The sequence below is a fragment of the Muntiacus reevesi genome, chromosome 4 (assembly GCF_963930625.1).
Source record: "Muntiacus reevesi chromosome 4, mMunRee1.1, whole genome shotgun sequence".
NCBI classification, from domain to species: Eukaryota; Metazoa; Chordata; class Mammalia; order Artiodactyla; family Cervidae; genus Muntiacus; species Muntiacus reevesi.
In genome coordinates, this window is record NC_089252.1 from 166,222,744 (window position 1) to 166,244,624 (window position 21,881).

A 21,881-nucleotide genomic window follows, 5' to 3' on the forward strand; every position below is an offset into this window, starting at 1 on the left:
TCACAAAAACATCAAGTAGAAGCTGATCCTGGAAGTGTTTATAGATATTCAGCAATTAGCAGAGGCCAATAATTCCTATTTATGGAATAACAAATAAAACTTAAGTGATTTTTTAACCTCAGTATACTTCAAACAAAATATGTTACACATAAGTTTTTGATCTTAGGAAATAAACTGTGTTAGATCTATGTCCATAATATACCTTCTTTATAATTTATCCTCACTCTAATATAACCTTTGAAAATAAAGTGGGCTTTGCATAGGAGATGCATAGCATTGAAAGGACAATCATATTATCAAAGAGCCAGAAATACATTTACACTTGATGGCTTATTATGTAATTAGAGTTCATATTTTATAACAGTGGAAAATAACAAGAATAATCTGGAGTAGCTAGACATGTTTTTGTTTCTTATTTTTCTTTTTAGAAGTAGTAGCTTTTCTTTTTATTCTCGGTTCCACATTTCAAAAATTACATTGTCTGCATTTTGAATTAAGTGAAAGAGCTGAGAAAGGTTACTTTTTCTGCTTTGTATCTCAGAAATAAACCAACTTTTAGTAAGTTTCAGATGCAAAACAAGAGGTCCACCACAGACATTTATTTCAACAAAGTTATTTAAGATTCTCCCTTTCTTAAAGTGCTCTAGGAATCAGATGGGTGACTATGGGCTAACACCATCTTTATCAAGTATTGGCAAAGGTTATAGCTGGGGAAGCCTTTGCTTGTTGAATGGAAGAGATATCACAGAACTGAGCAACTGATAATACTTCGATCTTGAATTAGGTTAGGTCTTGATCTGCTTCTAGCCAGCTGATCTCTTGAAATATGTGGGCTGTGTGGTAAGTTTTGGTTGCTCTATGATTTTCTTCGTGCTTCTAGATTTCATATATTCTCAATTTGTTTTAGAGATCAATCTTTTTTCTTTGGAATAAACCAATGTGTATAAGGGAGCCCAAAAGGGAATTAATCAGTTTTGGTGCATATTTTGAAGACATTTTTACAGAACATATTGCTCTGAAGTTAGGGTTAAAGTGACACTTTCCATTAGGATATTGCAGAGGACAGCATTCCTTCAGGAGAAAGTAAGCATCCTAAGCATTCCTCTCCCAGGCATCTTCCCTCAGGCACTGAGACTGCAGCTATCCAGTACATCCAGTACATCCAGCTATCCAGTACAGAAGGAAGAGGCTTCAAGTCAAATATATTTCAACAGCTAATTTTTATCAAGTTTGGCAATGAGATCTTTCCATTCTTCTCTCTTCTTTGTGATGTATGTAGGAATAAGTAGCTGCAGTAGTGATTCTGGCTGTTGTCTGAAGAAGTTCTGACACAAGGCCTCATGTGTTACATTTTATGTACATCCCATAGTCATACCTGTATTGTTGAGCAGGGGCTTTCTCTTCCACAAAGGCCAGTTTCCTTTTCTGCCTAAGAAAGTCTCTAGTTTCTCTGCTACCTGCTTTGCATGGAATGAGTTACTATTACCATAAGAATCAATGAAAAAGGCCATTTTTATCTCGAAGATAAACCAAAAAGCTCCAGTGGGTTCCCCCAGCTGTCTGGTTGGAATTATCATTGATGGCTAAAAATATAACTCTCTTATTGGGGAGGTCCAAGGGTTCAAGGAACATGGCAATCTCTGCTGGGCTGCCCATGCACTTGATGAACTGAGTGACTTCGGGGCTGATGAAGCAGACGTGGTCAGAGCAGTCATGAAATTAACTGTTGGCAAAGTACTCAAAGGCTAACCCAATAACATGGACTTTGAGCCAGCTTGCAGAATCCAGTAGTGAGATGTCTAAATGCCACAGTCGACTGTCCATGTAACACAAGACTACTGGGTCCCTCTTGTACTGACCAGGGCTGCTCAGAAATTCCAGAAGCTGTTTTGGAGCTCATCAGCCCTACCAGCCTCCAAGCAGCTCTGTACTGGCTGGAAAAGCAGTGCTAAAGTCTCAGATCCAGGGGCTTCTACCCCAAAATTGTGACATTCCTCTCTAGTCCTCTAAGACAGAGGTCCCCACCTCTGCTGTAAAGTTAAGGAAAAAAGTTCGGGCGGGGCTGCCTGAGAGCGATGAAATGAGGCCTACACTTAAGTTTTTGAAAAAATTTATTTTCAAGTACTGAATCAAAATGTTTGTTAGGATTTATTGTGTTCTCACTACAGTCATTATTGCATTTAACCTTTACAGTAGTGAAGGGATGAGATAGGGATTATTTCCTTGTATAGGGAAGAAAAAGCTAGTGGAGGTGATGGAATTCCAGTTGAGCTATTTCAAATCCTAACAGATGATGCTGTGAAAGTGCTGCACTCAATATGGCAGCAAATTTGGAAAACGCAGTAGTGGCTACAGGACTGGAAAAGGTCAGTTTTCTTTCTAATCCCAAAGAAACACAATGCCAAAGGATGCTCAAATTACTTCACAATTGCATTCATATCACACACTACTAAAGTAATACTCAAAATTCTCCAAGCCAGGCTTCAACAATATGTGAACCATGAACTTCCAGATGTTCAAGCTGGTTTTGGAAAAGGCAGAGGAACCAGAGATCAAATTGCCAATATCCATTGGATCATTGAAAAAGCAAGAGAGTTCCAGAAAAACATCTATTTCTACTTTATTGACTATGCCAAAACCTTTGACTGTGTGGATCACCACAAACTGTGGAAAATTTTGAAAGAGATGGGAATACCAGACCACCTGACCTGCTTCTTGAGAAACCTGTATGCAGGTCAGGAAGCAACAGTTAGAACTGGACATGGGACAACAGACTGGTTCCAAATAGGAAACGGAGTATGTCAAGGCTGTATACTGTCACCACGCTTATTTAACTTATATGCAGAGTACATCATGAGAAATGCATGGATGAAGCACAACCTGGAATCAAGATTGCCGGGAGAAATATCAATAACCTCAGATATGCAGATGATACCATACTTATAGCAGAAAGTGAAGCAGAACTAAAGAGCTTCTTGATGAACGTAAAAGAGGAGAGTGAAAAAGTTGGCTTAAAGCTCAACATTCAGAAAACTAAGATCATGGCATCTGGTCCCATCACTCTATGGCAAATAGACGGGGAAACAGTGGAAACTGTGGCTGAGTTTATTTTTCTGGGCTCCAAAATCACTGCAGATGGTGACTGCAGCCATGAAATTTAAAAATGCTTACTCCTTGGAAGGAAAGTTATGACTGACCTAGATAGCATATTAAAAAGCAGAGACATTACTTTGCCAGCAAAGGTCCGTCTAGTCAAGGCTATGGTTTTTCCATTGGTCAGGTATGGATGTGAGAGTTGGACTGTGAAGAAAGCTGAGTGCCAAAGAATTGATGCTTTTGAGCTGTCGTGTTGGAGAAGACTCTTGAGAGTCCCTTGGACTGCAAGGACATCCAACCAGTCCATCCTAAAGGAGATCAGTCCTGGGTGTTCATTGGATGGACTGATGCTGAAGCTGAAATTTCAATACTTTGGCCACCTCATGCGAAGAGTTGACTCATTGGAAAAGACCCTGATGCTGAGAAAGGAGGGCAGGAGGGCGGGAGGAGAAGGGGATGACAGAGGATGAGATGGTTGGATGGCATCACTGATTCAATGGACGTGAGTTTGAGTAAACTACGGGATTTGGTGATGGACATGGAGGCCTGGCGTGCTGTGGTTCATGGGATCACAAAGAGTTGGACACGACTGAGTAACTGAACTGAACTGGTAGGGAGGAAAATTGAGAGGTTTTTGAGAGTGAAATAACAGGGCTACACAGTTGACAAATAGCTACCTCAGGATAAACCCCATGCCTGGTTGATGTTCTTAACCATTATAATTACTCCTTGCCTAATTCTCTGAAAATCCTAAATTCATCATTTTCCTCATAATCATCATCAGTAGATGAACATTCATATGAGTCAAACATATAAAAAAATTATTTTTAATTGGGAGAAATTGAAGTTCACAAATGATTGCCTTTAAGTTTGGGCAAAATTGGGAAAGTTCCATCATAATAGAAATTTTGCTTATAAACTAATAGACATAATCCCCAAAATTCAGTAAATGAACCCTATACTTAAGAGTGTGTTTTGAAATAGACCTAGGTTTTGTGAGAAACCTATTTGCCTTTTTATTATAGCAAATATTTTATCTTAAAAGTAATAGTCTATGTAACAGCTTTAATTTTATTCTCAGAGTTCATGACCTTGGATTACAATACTAACTAATAATATTATAGTCAATTTTTCACATTACAACCTCTATGTCTCATCTTTATGATAGAAAGGTTGAAGAACTTTGTACAGAGCTATATCTAGGAACCCTTCTTCAATGCCAGCTTTAAAAATTTATTAGCAATTTCATGTGATTTAATGGGTTTCAAAAATGTTTTATGCTTCAAGGTATGTTCCCTTTTTGCCTGAATTTCAGTGGCTGATATTCTTGTATCAGAGAGTCATTCATTCATAGCTTAAAGATTTCAACATTCAGGAATTATTTACTAAAGTTCAAATTTCCACAATAAGGGTAATTACTCTATGTAGGTGAGAGTAGAATTTATGGTCCATATGAGGCCTTATTTCCAGGGTAGACCCAACAGGAAGTCAGGATGACAGGTGTAAATCAGGATTAACCAAGGCAAACTAGAAAATATAGTCACCCCAAGTATAAGCAGCTTAATTTCTATTCTGAGCATTAGATGAAAGTAAGTTTGAAGAGAAGACTTGGCTTAAACTTGACTATAATGCAGAGGTACGTTGCAAGTTAATACCAAAGTAAATCTTAACTGTTACTTAATTTGTTGGATGACTAATCAACACCAAGTTCATCATTAAAACTGATCCCACATAACTTGACTTTCACTTTTAGTAATGGATATTTAGTAATATGGTCAAGATACCCCTTTCTTCTTTCTTGCCCCCAAAAGGAGATTGAAGAATTTGACAAAATATAAGGTGGTATACCTGGAGGCATTGAAAAGTCCACAAGAAAGGTGGGGGAGTGGGGGGAGAAGTGGTGGTGAAGAGCAAGAGAGATTAGTCCAGTTTGGGGAGTTACTAAAGTCTTGGAGATAACTGTCTGTGTTAGGGTACAAAAGAAGGCAAAGAAGAGAGGAAAAGGGAATCTAGAGTAAGTGAAATAAATAGCAAGTACTTGGTAGTTATTAACTCATATTTGTCAGTAATTATACCAAATCCCTCAGGCCTGAATGACCCAATTATTAATAAAAGGCAAATACAACGATTGTCAATCTGGATCAAAAAATCAAAACATAAGTATATGTTATTTAACAGGGGTGCCTGTTACATATAGTGCCTCTGAATTATAAAAATAAGGGAAAACTGAACATTTTTTTTTAATAGAAAAGATACACTATGTGCAAACTAACCTAACAAAAAGTGATACAGTAATACTAGTAGTAAAGAAGAATTTGTGGCAAAAGTTACTGTTAGGGAGGGATATTTCCTAATAAAAGGTTTAATTCCTCATGAAGAAATCACATAAGTGGCTTTCTGCATACATTAGTGCTTCATGCTACTTCCCTTTCTACTAGAGTTAGTAAAAATAACATTAAGTTCTCACTATTATCAAGAAGTATTATAAGCATTTAATACATATTAGTTCACTTAATCCTCACAAAGACCTCATGAGATAGTCATGATTATTATCTTCATTTTACACATGAGGAGACAGAAATGAAAAGGTTACCCAAAGTTTCAGCGCTAATAAGCAGTGGAGCTGGGTTGAAATGCAGGCAATCTACCCTTTAAGTTATAAGAATAAATATTTGAGTAGAAGAGCCTAAATGGACCAAATAGTTTTTGGCTTTCCCTCTAGTACACATTTCAAATGCGTTTGCCATGGATGGGGTGGCACCTAAGATATTCTTTCCCCTGTACTTCAGATATTAGTTTAGCTGCTTTTCCATCTCTTTCAGAATCTTCTGCAAGCAGAGATATGGTACTTTTTCTCATGACTGAACTCACATTTCTCTTTAACTTCAATAGCTCAAGAACAGCTGAATAGTTAGGGGGAGGGAACATGGCTTTAAAGCTTTCCTTGTAGACTGGAAAACTAAATGCTACAATGGAGGGATGAGTGACCTTCTTGTTTCTAGACTGGTTTTCTATACTAGGAGATGTCTCAATTTAGCTGCAGTAGAAGTGGATGTAAGTCACGTTACGCAGGAATTCTTTGCTACCAGTCAGTGGAAAACATTCGCTGGGAAAAGCTTCTGTTGCTTGCCCTGAGTGTGTGGTCACACTCCCTCACTTCCCTCTTCCTTAAAACACTGCAAGCCTTCATTGTCTAAACAGAAAGAATAGTAGTGCTCCAAGTTATGAGAATAAATGTTTGAGTAGGAAAGGAGTCCATTATGAAAAGGAGTCATCGTGGTCTTACTCAGGCTCTCTCCAGGTCCAGCTTCCAGGAATGAGGGAGGCTTCTAGAGGGATGAGCATACAGGGCCATGTGTGTTTCTGATAACATCAGTGTGATTTCTCTTTGTGCCCCGATGAGAATGAGGATAGTATCTGCATTGCCCACTTTTATCCTAGTAACATCGGAGCAACAACACTTGTGGAATAAACAGAGAAATAGATGAATGAACAGATGAACAGACGTTGTGACTTCATCTACTACCACTCTCCTCACTGCTTATTCCATTGCCACCACCCTGCCCCTCCTACTGTTCTTGTCTCTGGACATTTGCACATGCTGTTCCTTCTGCCTGAAATGTCCTTCCTCCAGACGTCAGCTCGATTGGCTCTCTTATCTCTGGGTGTTTACTACAATTTCACATTCTCAGCAAGCCTTCCCCATCTAATTGAACTTGCATATCCCTGCCTCAAAAATCCTTCTCTTTCTCTTAACTTTCTCTTGGCATGGCCTAGCGTACTTTAAAATTTTACTGGTGGTGTCTATCATTTGTCTGGCTCTCTGGATTGTCAGTTTCACAGGAGCAGTGATTCGTTTTTTTTTTTTTTTTCCCATAAATAGGACAGTGCCTGCCACTTATTATGTGCTCAGTAAATATTAGTCAAACAAATGAATGGAAGAACCAGGTATGCAGGACCTGTTTCACTAGTTTTAAAGCCCCCCAAATAGGGATTACAGCCCCCAGAGTATCACTCACACTTATATGCTTCTTTGAGAAGTTTCACTTTGAAGTTATCTGAGCTTCAGTTTCTTCAGTTATAAACTGGGGATAATAGTCATTAGTAACAAAGACTAACAATAAATTGTAAAAGTTGAAAAATCTCACATAATCATCATGAGGATTGCAAAAGAAAATGGATGTGCCCTCAGCTGTCTACTGATGCCCGCAATTATGACCTGAGGAATGAATGCAAAGGAAGGGTGATTCCAGGCTTCCCTGAGGAGCAGAATGATTCACTGTCTTTGACATTAGAGTGTAGACCAGAAAATGCAGCCAGCTGCATTTTCCTAAGCAAAAATTAACTTGTTTGCCTTTAAAAATACTAGTCTCTATTTGAAAAAATAAAGTGGTGGTTGAACGGGTCAGGCATCTTAAATATAGAAGCTATAATTTAAATTAGTATGTCTATAGCACATATGGTAGAGAGAGATAGAGATTGCATGTACAGTACTATTTTGGGAGGGAAACACTCATTATGGTATCTGTTTACTTTGTTACATCATAGGGAATTTGATATTTCATTTGGACCACCATACCTGATGCAAGTGAACATGTAATACCAAGGTGTAGGGTAATTGTCACCACATAGTATTTCATGAGAAAATATCCTGACAGTGTTAAGCAGAAGTATGCAAATTACTCAAGAGAGTTATTTTTTTTTAATTAGGATAATTTTTAACTGAAATATTAACTGTAATGAATATGCCAGAATGAACCTTGATGTATCTATTTGGACATTTCCCACATCCCAAGTGGTTAGTCTAAAACCAATTAAAGCACCAAAGATTGCTATTATCTTCTTGCATTATTATTTTCCTGAATTAATTTCATTTTAAAAATCAGACCTTCTCCAAATGAGAATAAATTTAAATATCTGAGGTACAAATGTGAAGCTGATGTCAAGACCCATGCATATCTATAACTTCAAGTTCTGTTACCACAACATCATGGGAATAATCCTAAATTTTTTTTTTTTAATGGAGATACTGACCTTTTGGGTCACTTAATCATTCCACTTACTATTCCCAGAGAATCCAAATAGTACCTCTAGTTTCCCTTCTGAAATTACTTATCACTTTTCCCTTATATTCATACATTAATTTTTTCATTTATCCATCCACCCACCCAGTCATCATTTCATCCTTTCATTTAATAAGTATTAAGCATCAATTATGTACCTGGAATGAATACTGCTTGGCATTGAGGAAGCAAAATATATGCTAATATTTTTTCAGTACATCATAGTTAAGTGAGAGAAACAAACAGGTTAACAAAGAATCATAATGTAATAAGATATATCTTATAATAGAAGTATAGAAGAAGTGTTGACTGGATGAAGCACAAAGGCTTATAAATTACGAAGTGGTAACACTTGTTCTGAGGTTTGAAAGGAAAATATTTTAGGCAGAAGTAAAATGTATCCAAAGATAAGGAGATAGGGGAGTGGGCATATCAAGTCCTAGGAGGATTAAATCATTAGGTGTGACTGGAGTTGGGTCTGTGCCTCTCTGAAGAGAGTGAGGAGAGGGGAGAAGACGCTGGGTGGGTTGAGGTCTTATCATAAAGGACTGTCTGTGTTACCAGCAAGAATTTAGATTTCCTTCTATGATAGGACATTTTTATAGCTTTTTCTTTTCTGGATAATGACAGCAAACAGGAAGAGAAGCTCCAAGGCACCAGACCACTCAGGGAGACAAATTAGGAGGTTATTCCAACCCCACAAACCAGAACAAAGGCTTCGATTAAGACGGTAACAATGAGACAGAGTGGGAAACTGATCAAAAAGATGACTAGGGTCTAGAAACTAATTAGATATAAACATCTGGAGAAAATGCTATCATTGTTAAAAATATTCAACAGGGAGAAATGAAATTAAAGAACAGTCCTATAAGTCTTTCCATGTTTTTGAATAATGTGAAGAAAATGGAGGCCTGGAAATATGAATTAGTGTATTTCTCATCTGTCCCTTGCGTTTTCTGAAAAATATGCAGCTCCTCTAGATTTTCTCCAACTTCACCCTTTGCCTTCAGTCACATGTGACCATGGCAAGTCATGACATTGGGCCACTACAGAGCTGCATTGGCCCTGATATATCTGGATAAAGTCAAGTAAATGCGACTAGAACCCAAAATTCCGTTCTTCCTTAGACAGTCATTTTTATCTCACATATTCTGGCTAGGTAGAGAAAGGCCAAGGTGATGATGGGAAAGAGGGATCTGTTCTTGTTGCACAAAGACTCAGAGATCTGTTCTTGTTACACAAAGACCCAAGTTTTGTTTTTTTGTTTTTTTTTCAAAATTAGAAAATATCTTTCTATATTATGACATGATTAATCTTCTTTCTGCTATTAATTTTAACTACCCAGAACTCTCACTTTATGTAGGAAACGTTTTACTTTACTTTTGATTCATTTTTACCAAAGCTGTCTGTTATCTGATCCTGATGACTAGCCACTCCTTCAGCCGATTTATTATTATTCATGTTATACTGTCAAATATTTAAATATTTGAAAATTAAGTAGTACATGTGTTATATTTTGGGGGTACTTTGGGAAAGAGAGATTATAAAGAAAACTTTTGAAAGCCTGTCTACAAAATGTCATAAATTACAACTGAAAAATGTCATGAATCCCATTCAGACTGTTAGTGAGGGTTACACAGTTGATGATAGAGAACAAAGCTGCCTTGAGAATTGAATGGATGGCCCATGGATGGCCAGACCCACTGGGTAAATGACATGGCCTCATTTATCAGTATTAAAGTAGGTATGATTCAGGTTCATGCTTCAGCACATTACAAATTACTGTAGACGTGGATGTTCAGGCAACCTATGAATGGTTACTATTGCAAATATTAAGTCTGCGAATTCTAGTTGAATATTGTTACATCATGTTTCTACAATTCTCTTACCCTCTTATGTTAAAATGGTTGTCTATTGATTTTTATATACTTTCTTCCTTGATTGTAAATGAACTCCTTTCTTACATTTGTGCAGAATGCTTCCCAAAATAGTCACGAGAAATGCTTACTATCCTTTTATCAGTTTCTCGTAAGAGCTGTTTATTTTAGGTCCTATTTATGGGTATGTGTTTCTCTGAAATAAAAAGAATGTTCTAAGAGTTTATAATCCTCTAGGAAAGATGCAAAACTGTCCCCATGGTGTGTTTTTATGGAGGTAAAGGAAGTTATTGTCTTGCTGTCCCCTTATGGTTGTTGAAATATTCCCCTTTGCCCAGGTCTGCTACCTGTAATAATGTTTTTAACAGTGGAGTACCTGACATGTGTTTGTTCCTTAGGCAAACGTGTAAAACTCTTCAAGTTTGAATGGAGAAGTAGAAGAATGTTTCTGCTGTGCTTGATGACGGTTTTTTTATTTTTCCACATCCAAAAATGTTCTGGCTCCATGTTGGAGCTTTCGTGTGGCAAATCCTAGCATTGGTGACATTCTAAGGAAGGGACAGACGTTTCATTAAGGAGTGAAGATTCAAAATGACTCCAGAACTGCCTCAGTGGTCAGTAAAGAAGGCTCTGAATTATCCTTCATAAAAAGGGAAGAAGGGGAGGCATCATTTTGTTAATAGGAAGTCCTCAAACTGGCCAGAAATAGCCAATGTCATTGTTGGTCAACCGAATGTTCTCACCTACAAAGACCCTGTAGCTAATAGATTGTTCTCTCAAGAACAGAATCAAAACCCCGAGTGTGTGAGTGGCCCTCTGTCAGTGTTCAACCTGCCCATTAGTCTGTAAATTAGCATGAAAAGCACGGAACCATCAAATTTTTACCTAATCTCCATAAGCCAAATGAAGATCGTGTTCTTACCTAATGATTCATTCTTTGTATGTTTAAATTGCCCCTTGATTGAATAAGCTATGTCATACCAGCATCTAGGTAATTAGAACTGGTCAGATTTAAAGATTCATATTTTAATCAACTTTGGGAATTTGAGACTACTGGATTATGACTATTTTTTTAAAAGTGAGAAATATATCTGGGTAATAGAAAAAAAGCAGAAACCGCCAACATATTAAACATCGCTGCCCTGACCTTCAGAAAATAAATTCTAGCTTTTTTAACTTAGAGGATGATTTTTTTCCCAAAGATATACCACATATGGAGTGGTCATCTCTAAACTTAATTTTATGGCAGAATATAGGGATGAAAAAGAGCATATGCTGCTTCAGGCATGGTACTAGCCTCATGCTTCCACAAATTTCACCAAGTTCTTTTCAAAATGACAGAGGCATACTCTTTATGCAGACAAGTATCTCAAAGAAAAGTTGTTACCAAGAGCCACTTATATTTATAACTCAACCTACCAGAAGCTAAGAGAAAATGTTGCTCTTAGTAATTCCTACACTACTAACTCAGATTTCTTCAAAGTTTCAATCCTTTCTCCAAAAGTCCACTTATCTTAAAATCACCTTTTAAGCATAGTTTTTTAGTGCTTCCTCCTGTTAGCCTTCATATGCTGTGAGGGTGAAATTCTTGACTGTGATGCTTGAGCAGATATAAACTTTTAAAGTAAGTCTTTATGACAGAAATTGGATAAAAGCTATCAATTCAGATTACTCCTTTATAAATGAGAGGTGAGTATAAAAAAATAAACCAACCAAACTTAGCAGGTAAAGTGCCTTTCCAATTGTTTTCAAAGTCTCAACTGTCTCTGAAAATGAGTAAACTTTGCTATTAATAGTATATAGAAAAATATTATTAAAAATCTATCAGCTTTCCTCAAAGCATTCAAAATAACTGTGTTCCCATTTTAAGGACTTATGATGTTTCCTTAAAGTTTGAACAGTGTAATCCCATTATACTGTTGTCTTTCAAAAGTATTTTTCGTCGTTTTCCACCAGGAGTAAATGGAAGAATGTGTATGGTGGAGGACCAGGAGAAGAAGAAAATTTTTTAATTTTCTTAATGCCCCAAAGGAATTTATTGACTACCCAAGGAGAAACCAGGGAATGTTTTGTTTGGCTAACAGTTAATGTTAGCTGATCTGCCTCCGAGTGGATGAATGGGCATAAACGGCAATGCAGACAGTCATCTGGTTTCCTGATTCACACAGAAGAAAGAGTTCGTGGCAGGCACACTGCACATCTCTCAAACTTCCAAGAAATGGTGCAAGTCCATCTGTTCCCAAAGATTCATTTCTAGTAGAGATCTTCCTTGGCACAGCACGGGAAGCTGAAAGCCACTGACAGATGTTGTCTTTGCGGTAAAAAAGCTCACTAGTTCTGCATTCTAATATAGGCTTTTCAGAAAAATGAAGTCTACATGGTGGCTATCCACCCATGAATTTAAGTAATCAGGATAAAGTTCTATCCTCTTTTGAATTAGTCCTTAAGAAAAGTCATGAGTTTGGGGACAGAAGGGAATCAGAAACTCACTGAGTCCAGCCAACTTGTTTGGCATGTATGAATGAACCCTGGAGATTCAAAGCTTTTTTTAAGTGACTTGTTCAGAGTTCTAAAAACCAGACGGTAGTCTCACTGTTATAAACTCTTGTCAGTACAAGGCCACCTCTTCTCAGTCAATCTGAACCTCTGTTTTCTTTTTTTCCAGAAGTCTAGGAAGACTATGCCATTTTCTGCTTCCATGCTGGGACCCAACCTGTGGTACACCTACATAGAATCAATTAACTATAGTTGCTTGAAATGACTGTATTTCTAATCACCCAAGGCTGTTAAATTTTTTGAGAATGCCTAGAACAGATAACAAGGTCATTTCACAGTAATGTTGACCCTAGCTGAAGTGCTAAGCAGATTGGCTTTTGTGCTCCAAACGTGGAGGCCAGTCGACAGCACCAGCCATTCTTGGGAAGGAAAATTAAACTATGATCTGAAAATGCAGTGGGTTTCAGGGCTTATCGGAATCACCTCCAACACCATGAAAGCAAAATAGAGGCTTACTTTTTTATATAGGCGTGCATGTTTATGATGGTAATTCATGTAAGCCATTGCCTCATACTTCATCATCTATACTTAAAAGTGTCTGGTCAGCTTGCTCTTAAATGATTACTTCAGACCAATAGGAGTCTTTTCATTTCATGATACCTCATTGCATAAGATGCTTTAAGAAAGCACAGTGCCTTCATGTACAGTTACAACCAACTGAATGGCAGCTTTTCTCCTGCTTAAATGAGAAAGCCTGCTACTGCAGAGTAATGATGTTTTAATTGCACATTTAGTACACAAAGAGTGAAGCAAGAATTTAATTCATGTACTTGTAAGAGCTGCATTAAAAAAATACATTTGCAGTGAAGCGGCAATTATATTCCAAGCAAGAAAAGTTCATTCAAATCAGCATTTAGTGGTTTAAAAAAAATGGGATTGCTTTAAGAATCCAGTTACTGATTCAGAAAGATTTTAAATGGTAGATTACCTTATGTTATACACATGAAACTAATATAATGTATGTCACTTATACTTCAATAAAGAAATTAATTAAAAAAGTCAGCATTTAGGATTATGAGGGTATTCTAGTCTTCCTTTTCACCTATATCGAGTAAGTTAAATTTATTTATTAAAACATTCATTTGAAATGGTGCCTGTCTATGATGCTATTAAGCTGTTTTATTGTAAAAATTGGACTTGCACTGTTTCAACCTACTGCCTCCCTTCAGAAATATAGCCACATAATCCTTGCCTTCCATTTGTTTAAAGAATATCCATCTGTCTAAAGATAAGTGTTTCTTGTATAAGTCAGGTATTTTAGCGAAAATTTAACTTTTAAAAAAATGAAATTGACTTGTAATATTCATAATTCATTTTCCTTAGTATTTTATATATGTGACTTATTTTACATGCAAAGGAATATAGTTCCTCATAACAAGATTTTTGTGACCACCCAGGAAAAAATAAGAATATTTTGTAAATGAAGCTAGTATGATAAGATTCACATATATATTGTGGAGTTTTGGCATTGATTTCACAAACTTAGGCAGATGGGCAAAGTGAATATCTAAAATTAAAAAAAATATATCTGAGATGTGGGATAGAATTCAAATACATCAGAAGAACCATAATGAATAAGGAAATTTACAAATCTGCATTTTGTTTGGCATAATTATACAACATTTATTTTTAAGCCTAGATGGTTAAAGTACAGTGCTAATTTCCTAAATATTTTTCCTGCATTCAGAATCTGATGGCAGCTGATTCATCAGAAAGACCAATAATGGAATTGCCTATAAAGACTAGTAACGTATGCCCAGAAATAATTGAGAGCAAAACTAAGAATTCAGTGCATTCAGCTGCCTAGTAATGTATCCATATCTGAATAATAACAGTTACCACTTACATAATGCTCATCATGTACCTTGGAATATAATTCTCTGTGTTAGTCGCTCAGTCATGTCTTACTCTTTGTGACCCCGTAGACTGTAGCCTGCCAGGCTCCTCCGTCCATGGGATTTCCCAGGCAGGAATACTGGAGTGGGCTGCCATTTCCTTCTCCAGGGGATCTTCCCCGCCCAGGGATTGAACCTGGGTCTCCTGCATTGTAAGCAGACGCTTTACCGTCTGAGCCACCAGGGAAGTCTTGGAATATAAGCACTTGACTGATTAGCTTATTTTTCCTCTGCTCATACAACCCTATAATGTAGGTACTAATATTATAGCTCTTTCATTTGAGGTCACATGCTGCGTTATCAGCAGAATGAAACATTGAGCCTACGCAGCCTGGCTTCAGAGTATACTCTTTTTGACCATTAAATACCCTCTCACCTTGTCTGAAAAGACAGTCTCTCCCAAAGGCAGCCAAAATAATAGTGCTTCCTTCTTGATAGATAACTCCCATCATATGACTTTGATTAACAGCATATGAAATGAATGATTGCAAATTCAGTTACTAGAAGGCAGAAAATTAACTAATTAAATCAATATTTGTAGAGAAACAAGATGTAACGTCCTCTGCCATAGATATCCTGTGTATCATCTTCTGAGTGTTATTTGGGAATTACTACTGTTACCACCTGTTAATATTTAAAAAGCATTTGCCTGGACTGACGCTTTGCTGAGATTATCTGATTTAATTACAACGGCAAACTTTTGAGGGCTGATAATACCATTTTTGTATTTCACATGGGGAGACTAAGGCTCAGGGGTTTAAATAATTTATTTCAACCCCACAGTGTGAGAAAGGAAGGCAGCGATCTGGACTCAGGCAGTCTGTCTGCAGAGCTCAGACCACTCATCACTATGTCTCTCCCCAAAGTGTACTGTCTCCCATTGGTAACCTAGTCAGCGTGACTTAAACAGGGTAAAAAGAACTGTAGACTCCATGCATAAACGATGTTAAGAACTGCATAGAAGAATCAGAGCGTCTTTTACATCTGGGGACAGAATAGATTCTTGAATATTTTTCATTTTTAGCCTTTTAAATTTATTTTACCTTGAAGATAGGCAGAGGATCTAACCCAATGGTCAAAATACAAAATGAATACAGCATGGAGTAGGAAATGGCAACCCACTCCCTTACCGTTGCCTGGGAAAATCTGTGGATAGAGGACCCTTGCAGGCCATGGGTGAAGAGTCGGACATGACTGAGCAACTGAGCTTACACAGGTGTGAAATAGTTGACTTCACTTAATCTCAAATATGCCATTTACCTGGTTTTGGTTTCTCAATTTAAATTGGTGAGCAGACTTAAAAGACATGATTTTAGCATGAATTATTGAGAAATCAGAGAGCCTTATAGTAGATTTGTTTGACTGGAAGAAATAAATGGATGCTCTCATCTTAAAAAAAAAAAAAATAGTGCTTTTTATTGAATGTTACCGGATTAGCGTCTTCATCCTGGTGGCTCATTACCAAGGTAGCTTGGTGCTTGTAACTATAAATAATAATACTAATGATTATTATTATTGCACATGTTCAGCAGCCCAGCAGTTCCACTTACCGAATTGGCTGGTGTGCAGCACACACAAATAAAAGTTGCATGAAAAAGAACAGCTGTGTAGAATACTGCCTTTGGAAAGGCAGATTTACGGAGAGTGATTACAGTGTATGAAGCTCAAGGCATATCCGTGATGATCGTAGGACCATTTCTCTCATGCAGTATTTTATATCTATTGCCTTCAGAATGAGAAGACAGTGAATTCATGATAGTAAATGCTATTCCCTATCCTGTAAAAGTGGTTTTTTTTTGCAACCTCCTGCTTTTAGTCACTGAAAACTTGCTGAAAAGCTTCCTTAAAAGGTACAACTTTTACTAGTTGGCCTCTTCCAAAAGATAGGGCTTGAGTGAACAGAGAATAATATTTAAGTTCTAAAAAAAAAAAAAAGAGGCAGTGTTTCATTTGGTGTCCTAAAAACTTACTTTTAAGTGAAAGAGAATTTTTTTAAATGTTGGATTGTATAAATATTGCCTGAGATCTTTCATATCAAGGAATTTCAATTTTAAAAAAATGAAGTTTCAGTTTATCATCTATAAAGGGTAAAATGGAAATCGTTTCTCCCCCATTAGCATGTCAGAATTTAACTCTGAGTCACTTGGACTTAATAAGCATAAAAACCATAAATGCAGTTTCTTGTATTAAATTTTAGACAATTATTTTAAAATGTTACTTGGATCTTGCATATTAGATGATGAAAGTTGGTGATAATGTACCTGTATTCAGAATCATCTGCCTGTTTTAAAATCTTTGGCTTTGCCATTTTGTTTGGTACAAATCTGGAGGTTTTCAGGGAGGGTGATGATATATGTTCATATTTACATTTCATTGAAAAGGGCAAATTATGGCACCCTTTGTCTGAATTCCTAAAATGCAGCCCTCTAACTTGTCTGTTAGTAGGACCCTCCCATTCTACTTTTAGTGGTTCTCTTATTAAAGGTTTATGTATTGAAAGAAAAAAAAAAACTGATCCCAACTCTAAAACTTTTATTTTTATGGTACTTCATAGTTGAGATAGCTAGGTTTTCATAAATACACTTGATCCTCACAGGAACACTGTGAGGCTAACAAGATTATCCCCATTCTACACACGGGAAACTGTGGGGCCCAGATATTGGCTGACACAGCCAGTGTCATTATCGCCACACTGACCTAAATCCAGCAACCATATGCCCAACCACAGTGGCCCTCTGATCAAAATCACATCATTTACAAACATCATACCTAAAATAAATTGCCAGTTTCTCTTCATCTCATAAAATGTGGGTTTTTTTAGGATTAAAACACTAGAAAACTAGGAAGCATTGTGCAAAATTAGAGAAAAGGAAAAGCTTTCATTGTTTCAATCCATGCTTATTTAGACAATTACTCCTTTGAGTCAAGCTTAGTTTTCTAGCAATTATTTTAGCTGATAGAAATGTCAATGTATATATATATAATTCACAGCATAATATGTATATTTATGAGGATCTGGATTGTACAGTTGTGTTTGTATATACTTATGTTTCCTCTACTGAGATGGAAGAAAATGATATTTCAGATATATAAGTCCTTGGTTTTATACTGTCAATTTGGTGGCTGCTTTTTAAATTATTTGAAATTAAAATTATGTGAAAATAAAGCTTTAAATACATAAATAGTTGAGAGAATCACTCCTCAGCTTTATATAAACCAGCAGAACAAAATGCTTACCTTGGAATGAAGATGTAAGAATGTGTCCGCCATACCCACCAACAGGTTACTTAGAATTTGGGCTTGTAGTGGTTCAAGAGGGTGTGTTATTCACCTTCCTGGAGTTTTTGCAGCATGTCTCTCGAGTGGCCAGTGCTGAATCTCTCCAGAGGCTAAATCATTTGTGCTCTTCATTATTCCTGTCATTTCAAACACTGGTGTCCATATTACATTTCACAGTGATTTCTTCCTGCAACCAAGAGGAGAATTTTCAGAAAAGGCAGGTGAATTTTCTCAGCCACTGGAAATCAAAGACTGTGTTAAATCAATGTTTGTCAAGACAGTGTATCATAAAAATAAAATTTCTGTATTTTTCACAATGATGAGCTATCTTCATTAGCAACCTATGACACCTAATGACCATAGAAATAAATGCTCCCGCCCCCCACCATATTCTTCTTACACTGACTCCCAGACTGGGAGCCCTTCACAGAACTTGTGTAAAATAACCACTGAGTGGCAGACAAATTGATAATAAAATCTCTGTCCTGTCTAAGACACCCCTGCTCCCAGAATCTCTAGAGGCCAGCAGGCCCATTATGTTTGTATTCCCCCATCATCAGTTCAGTCCTTCTCTGTGCATGGGAGTAAGAAGCTACAGATTTGCAGGCAGAAGCTCCTTCTTTGGGAGTGAAACTGACCGAAGAGACACAAACGTGGTTGCTGCCTCCTGCAGCATTATGTATGTTTGAATTTTGCACCTTTCTTTTATACTGTAATTTGGAACCAGCCATGGCAGGGCAACATCTTGCTTCTTTATGTTTCTATTTTTCATAGTTGATCAAACTGCAAACAAAACAACAACCTGTCTTTTAGCAAATGTTTCCTGAAAAGATAAGTAACTATGTTACTTAATGAAATAAAAATAAAATTCCCAATAATTTTTAGAAATTCACTTTTTGTTGTAGGAAAAGAACTATTAGGCAATCCTAAGTACCATGGTATTCAGAGCATAACTAGAAATTCATTGACACAGCAGAAATCTTTGTCTCTCTTTGTATCATACTTCTTCTGCATGCATATAATGATGTCTATGTACATATTAGGTATTCTGGCTATTCTTCTTTTTTTCCTGTAAATAAACATTCTTTTGACTTGAGTACCTGTGAAAATCCACGATTCTGCCTCAGTAATATGTGCAATAGCATTAATAATACTGCTGTAACCAATCTCATGAGAAATTTTGGGGACCATTACAATTCGGTAAAGGATTATGCTATAATTGTTTTTCTTCCCAATTTGTTTTGAATTATAAATAGTTGATTTTCTGAAATGCAATTGAGTCAAATAAGCATCCAACTTTTCAACTGTTTCAAGAATGGGCTTTATGGAACCAAATCCCAAGGGCTTTCTTGAAGATGTGGTCTGATAGGCTTCCTAAGAGCAAGTCTTTCCTTCACTGACTCCTGGCATGAAGTGTATGATCTCTGGGTTATGTTCACCAAGTCTATGCAAAGATCAGGGATTCCAGAATCATCCTTTGGATCCAAAAGGGGTAACTTCTCCAGTTGAGATCTTCCTGGCCACTGCTGGAGTCACTTGGACAACTGCAAATGGCTCTCAAAAATATTATGAAATAATAGAGAAAATAATTTTAATAAGCTATAAATACCTAACTATGGTAGTCCTTTAAAAGTCAGTAATTTATTTAATATAGCAAATACCAGCACTTTTGAGTTTTTACTATTCATTTCTAATACTTAATTGTGTAGAGTTTTAAGATGATAGCTGTTATGAAAATGATTCTACTTTCTTTTTCTTTGTAGGTAACCCATTAACCAAGGTGAAATCAAGTGATCCTCAAGGCTGATTACATTGAACATATGCATACAAACATAATTCATGAGGTGATCTTGAAGGAAAAATTTTATACAGCTCTGAAGTGGCATTCTGGAGTCTATTACATCTGGGGGATTTCATGGCTCATAACCAGCTTCTTGGAATCAAGACTTTTTAGAAGTCCTACATGAACTTCAGTATCATGAAGATTTCATCAGATCTGAACTGTGTTCAACTTGTATAATTGTACTTAAAAAAAGAACTTGAAGTTGCTATCTGAAGAGTTGGCATTTCTGGATGGTATCAGAGACACCTACCCTTTGGGCTCTTGGCCCCAAATGTGACTGCCTTTCTTGTTTCTGAAAATCTCTCGAGCGCACTGGCCTTCTGTCATGGACCTGTTCCTCGGTCCTGTGTTCACTGGCTAGGCTTCAGTGATGTCTCCTTTGCAAACTTCTCCTCTGGCATGGTGTAGACTGAGACAATTTAATTTGTATCCTAACCTTGGAGCTCTGAAAGCCTACATGTTTTAACATCTTAAAGTTGCTTTTGTTAAAGGAATGGAAATATATATCCATTGATAATAATTATTGTTGGCAAGTTATAGTTATCTGAATACATCAATCATATAAGAATGTATAGACAAGCTGACATGCTTCCCCAAGGCTAAGACAATACTGCAGCTCCCTGTCCATTAAATAGGTAGTAGTTAGAACTGAATTACCATTTTCATTATATACCCCTATTTGGTACCTCTAGAGTACATTCCCTTTCAGAGATTTTTTTTTTTTTAAGTGAACTTTTTCTTTTATTTCTATCTTTACTTTTTCCCTTCACAGAAATCAGCAGTGAGCAGTCAAGTATTTAAGTAACCTTCAGTTTCAAAAAATTGCCAGGGATGCATGTGGGTTTTGATTTCTTAGCTTGAAAGTTATTCGCTTTGATTTCTTCTAATATTTTTTTAAACTGTCCTTTCTATCTCATTTTGAAAAGACTGTTTCTTGCTCGATCCCAAGGACTGTTTGAATGCCTATTTGTTTATTCAGTCTGTTGGTAGAATAAATTGTTCATTTCCTTGGCCTCAAATTTATAAATATTTGCTTATAGTTTTCCCATTTGAACAATTTCTTAGGTCAGTTTTTGTCCACATTTTTGTAGTCCTTTTAACATCTGTGGTTTTCAGTTCCAAAGGAAAATCTTACAAATATTTCAAGGCCTTAAACACGTATGAACTTTTTTTTCTAAGTTATTCACAGAATGTATAATTTTATACTACTTTTATTTTGCTTCATTTGTGATGTGGAGGGAAAGAAGAATGGAAATTGCATAGCCATTCTGTAATAATATTGTGTAAATGTACAGTTTGAAGGATCGTAAAGGGAGAGATTTCTGTGTTTTACTCATCTTAGATTAATAGGAAGATACTTCAGAAATTGTCCTATTAGACATTCTATTATGTTAGAGAGTGTGGGTATCTTCTGTGATTTTAAAACTCACTCACATGGCCAATTATGTATACGTTGATTTCCATGATGGAGGCTAACATACAGACCAAAGCTCTCCAGGGTAAATTGGTAGCAATCTTCCAAGACCAATATATTACCCAGAATCTTTTGTCAGCAGAATGACTAACACTGTAAAATTTGTTAAACATGAAATTTGTAAAGTATACTTTTGATATTGAACTAAAGTATACTGGCCCATAAATCCATGGAATGACTTTCTTCTTCCATTTTCATTGTGCATACAATTAGATGGTTCTGAGTGAATTTTGCAATGGTTCAAGACTGTCTGAACTTGTAAAGAAAGGAGTAATAGTTGTGCTGGAGTTTCTGCATCAGTGATAATATTAATTTCTTTGGAACAAAGTGGAAAATTATATTATTTTGGAAATTATGAATTTGTCCTAGGTTTGAAATTATAGATCATGCCTCTGTTTTTAAAACTATGTCCTTTAAAACAACACTGGAAATTCTGTATTATATTCAAGTGTAATACATGCATATCAATAGAAAAAATAAATGGAATTTCAAACATACTAACTAGATTATCCCCAGTAATGTTGTGACTCTTCAGAAAAGGTGAATAAAATTGGAATATAAAAATGGACTCTCTTTCCTGAGTTATTTTCAGAAAATCTGTTTTTCAGTGTTTTATTTTAAAAGCACTTCAGTTACTATCCAGGAAAACCTCTGATTTTATGGGAAAGCTGACATATATTCTTTAATTGTTTTATAAAAATCCATGTCAAATCCTGCCATTTACACAAGGTTCCAATATTTGGGTTGCTTCTTTGCTAAGAAACAATTGAAGTAGATGTATTTACACTTGTGCCACTT

At 36.5% G+C, this 21,881-nt stretch overlaps 1 protein-coding gene, 1 non-coding gene and 1 pseudogene across 2 annotated transcripts in view; 1 reads left to right on the forward strand and 2 right to left on the reverse strand.

The window, feature by feature from the left end:
• Nucleotides 1–19,584, forward strand: part of TAFA2 (TAFA chemokine like family member 2) — a 522,785-nt gene extending 503,201 nt beyond the window's left edge. Inside the window, exon 5 of the mRNA XM_065932190.1 lies at nucleotides 19,530–19,584. Coding sequence (XP_065788262.1) covers nucleotides 19,530–19,541 — 12 coding nt within the window. The 3' untranslated portion in view covers nucleotides 19,542–19,584. The remainder of the gene's footprint in view (nucleotides 1–19,529) is intronic.
• On the reverse strand, nucleotides 1,215–17,169 carry LOC136166382 (sentrin-specific protease 8-like; annotated as a pseudogene).
• Nucleotides 14,603–14,674, reverse strand: TRNAC-ACA (transfer RNA cysteine (anticodon ACA)). Its single transcript has one exon. It is a non-coding gene; the product is annotated as a tRNA-Cys (tRNA).
• Nucleotides 19,585–21,881: the final 2,297 nt, after the last annotated feature.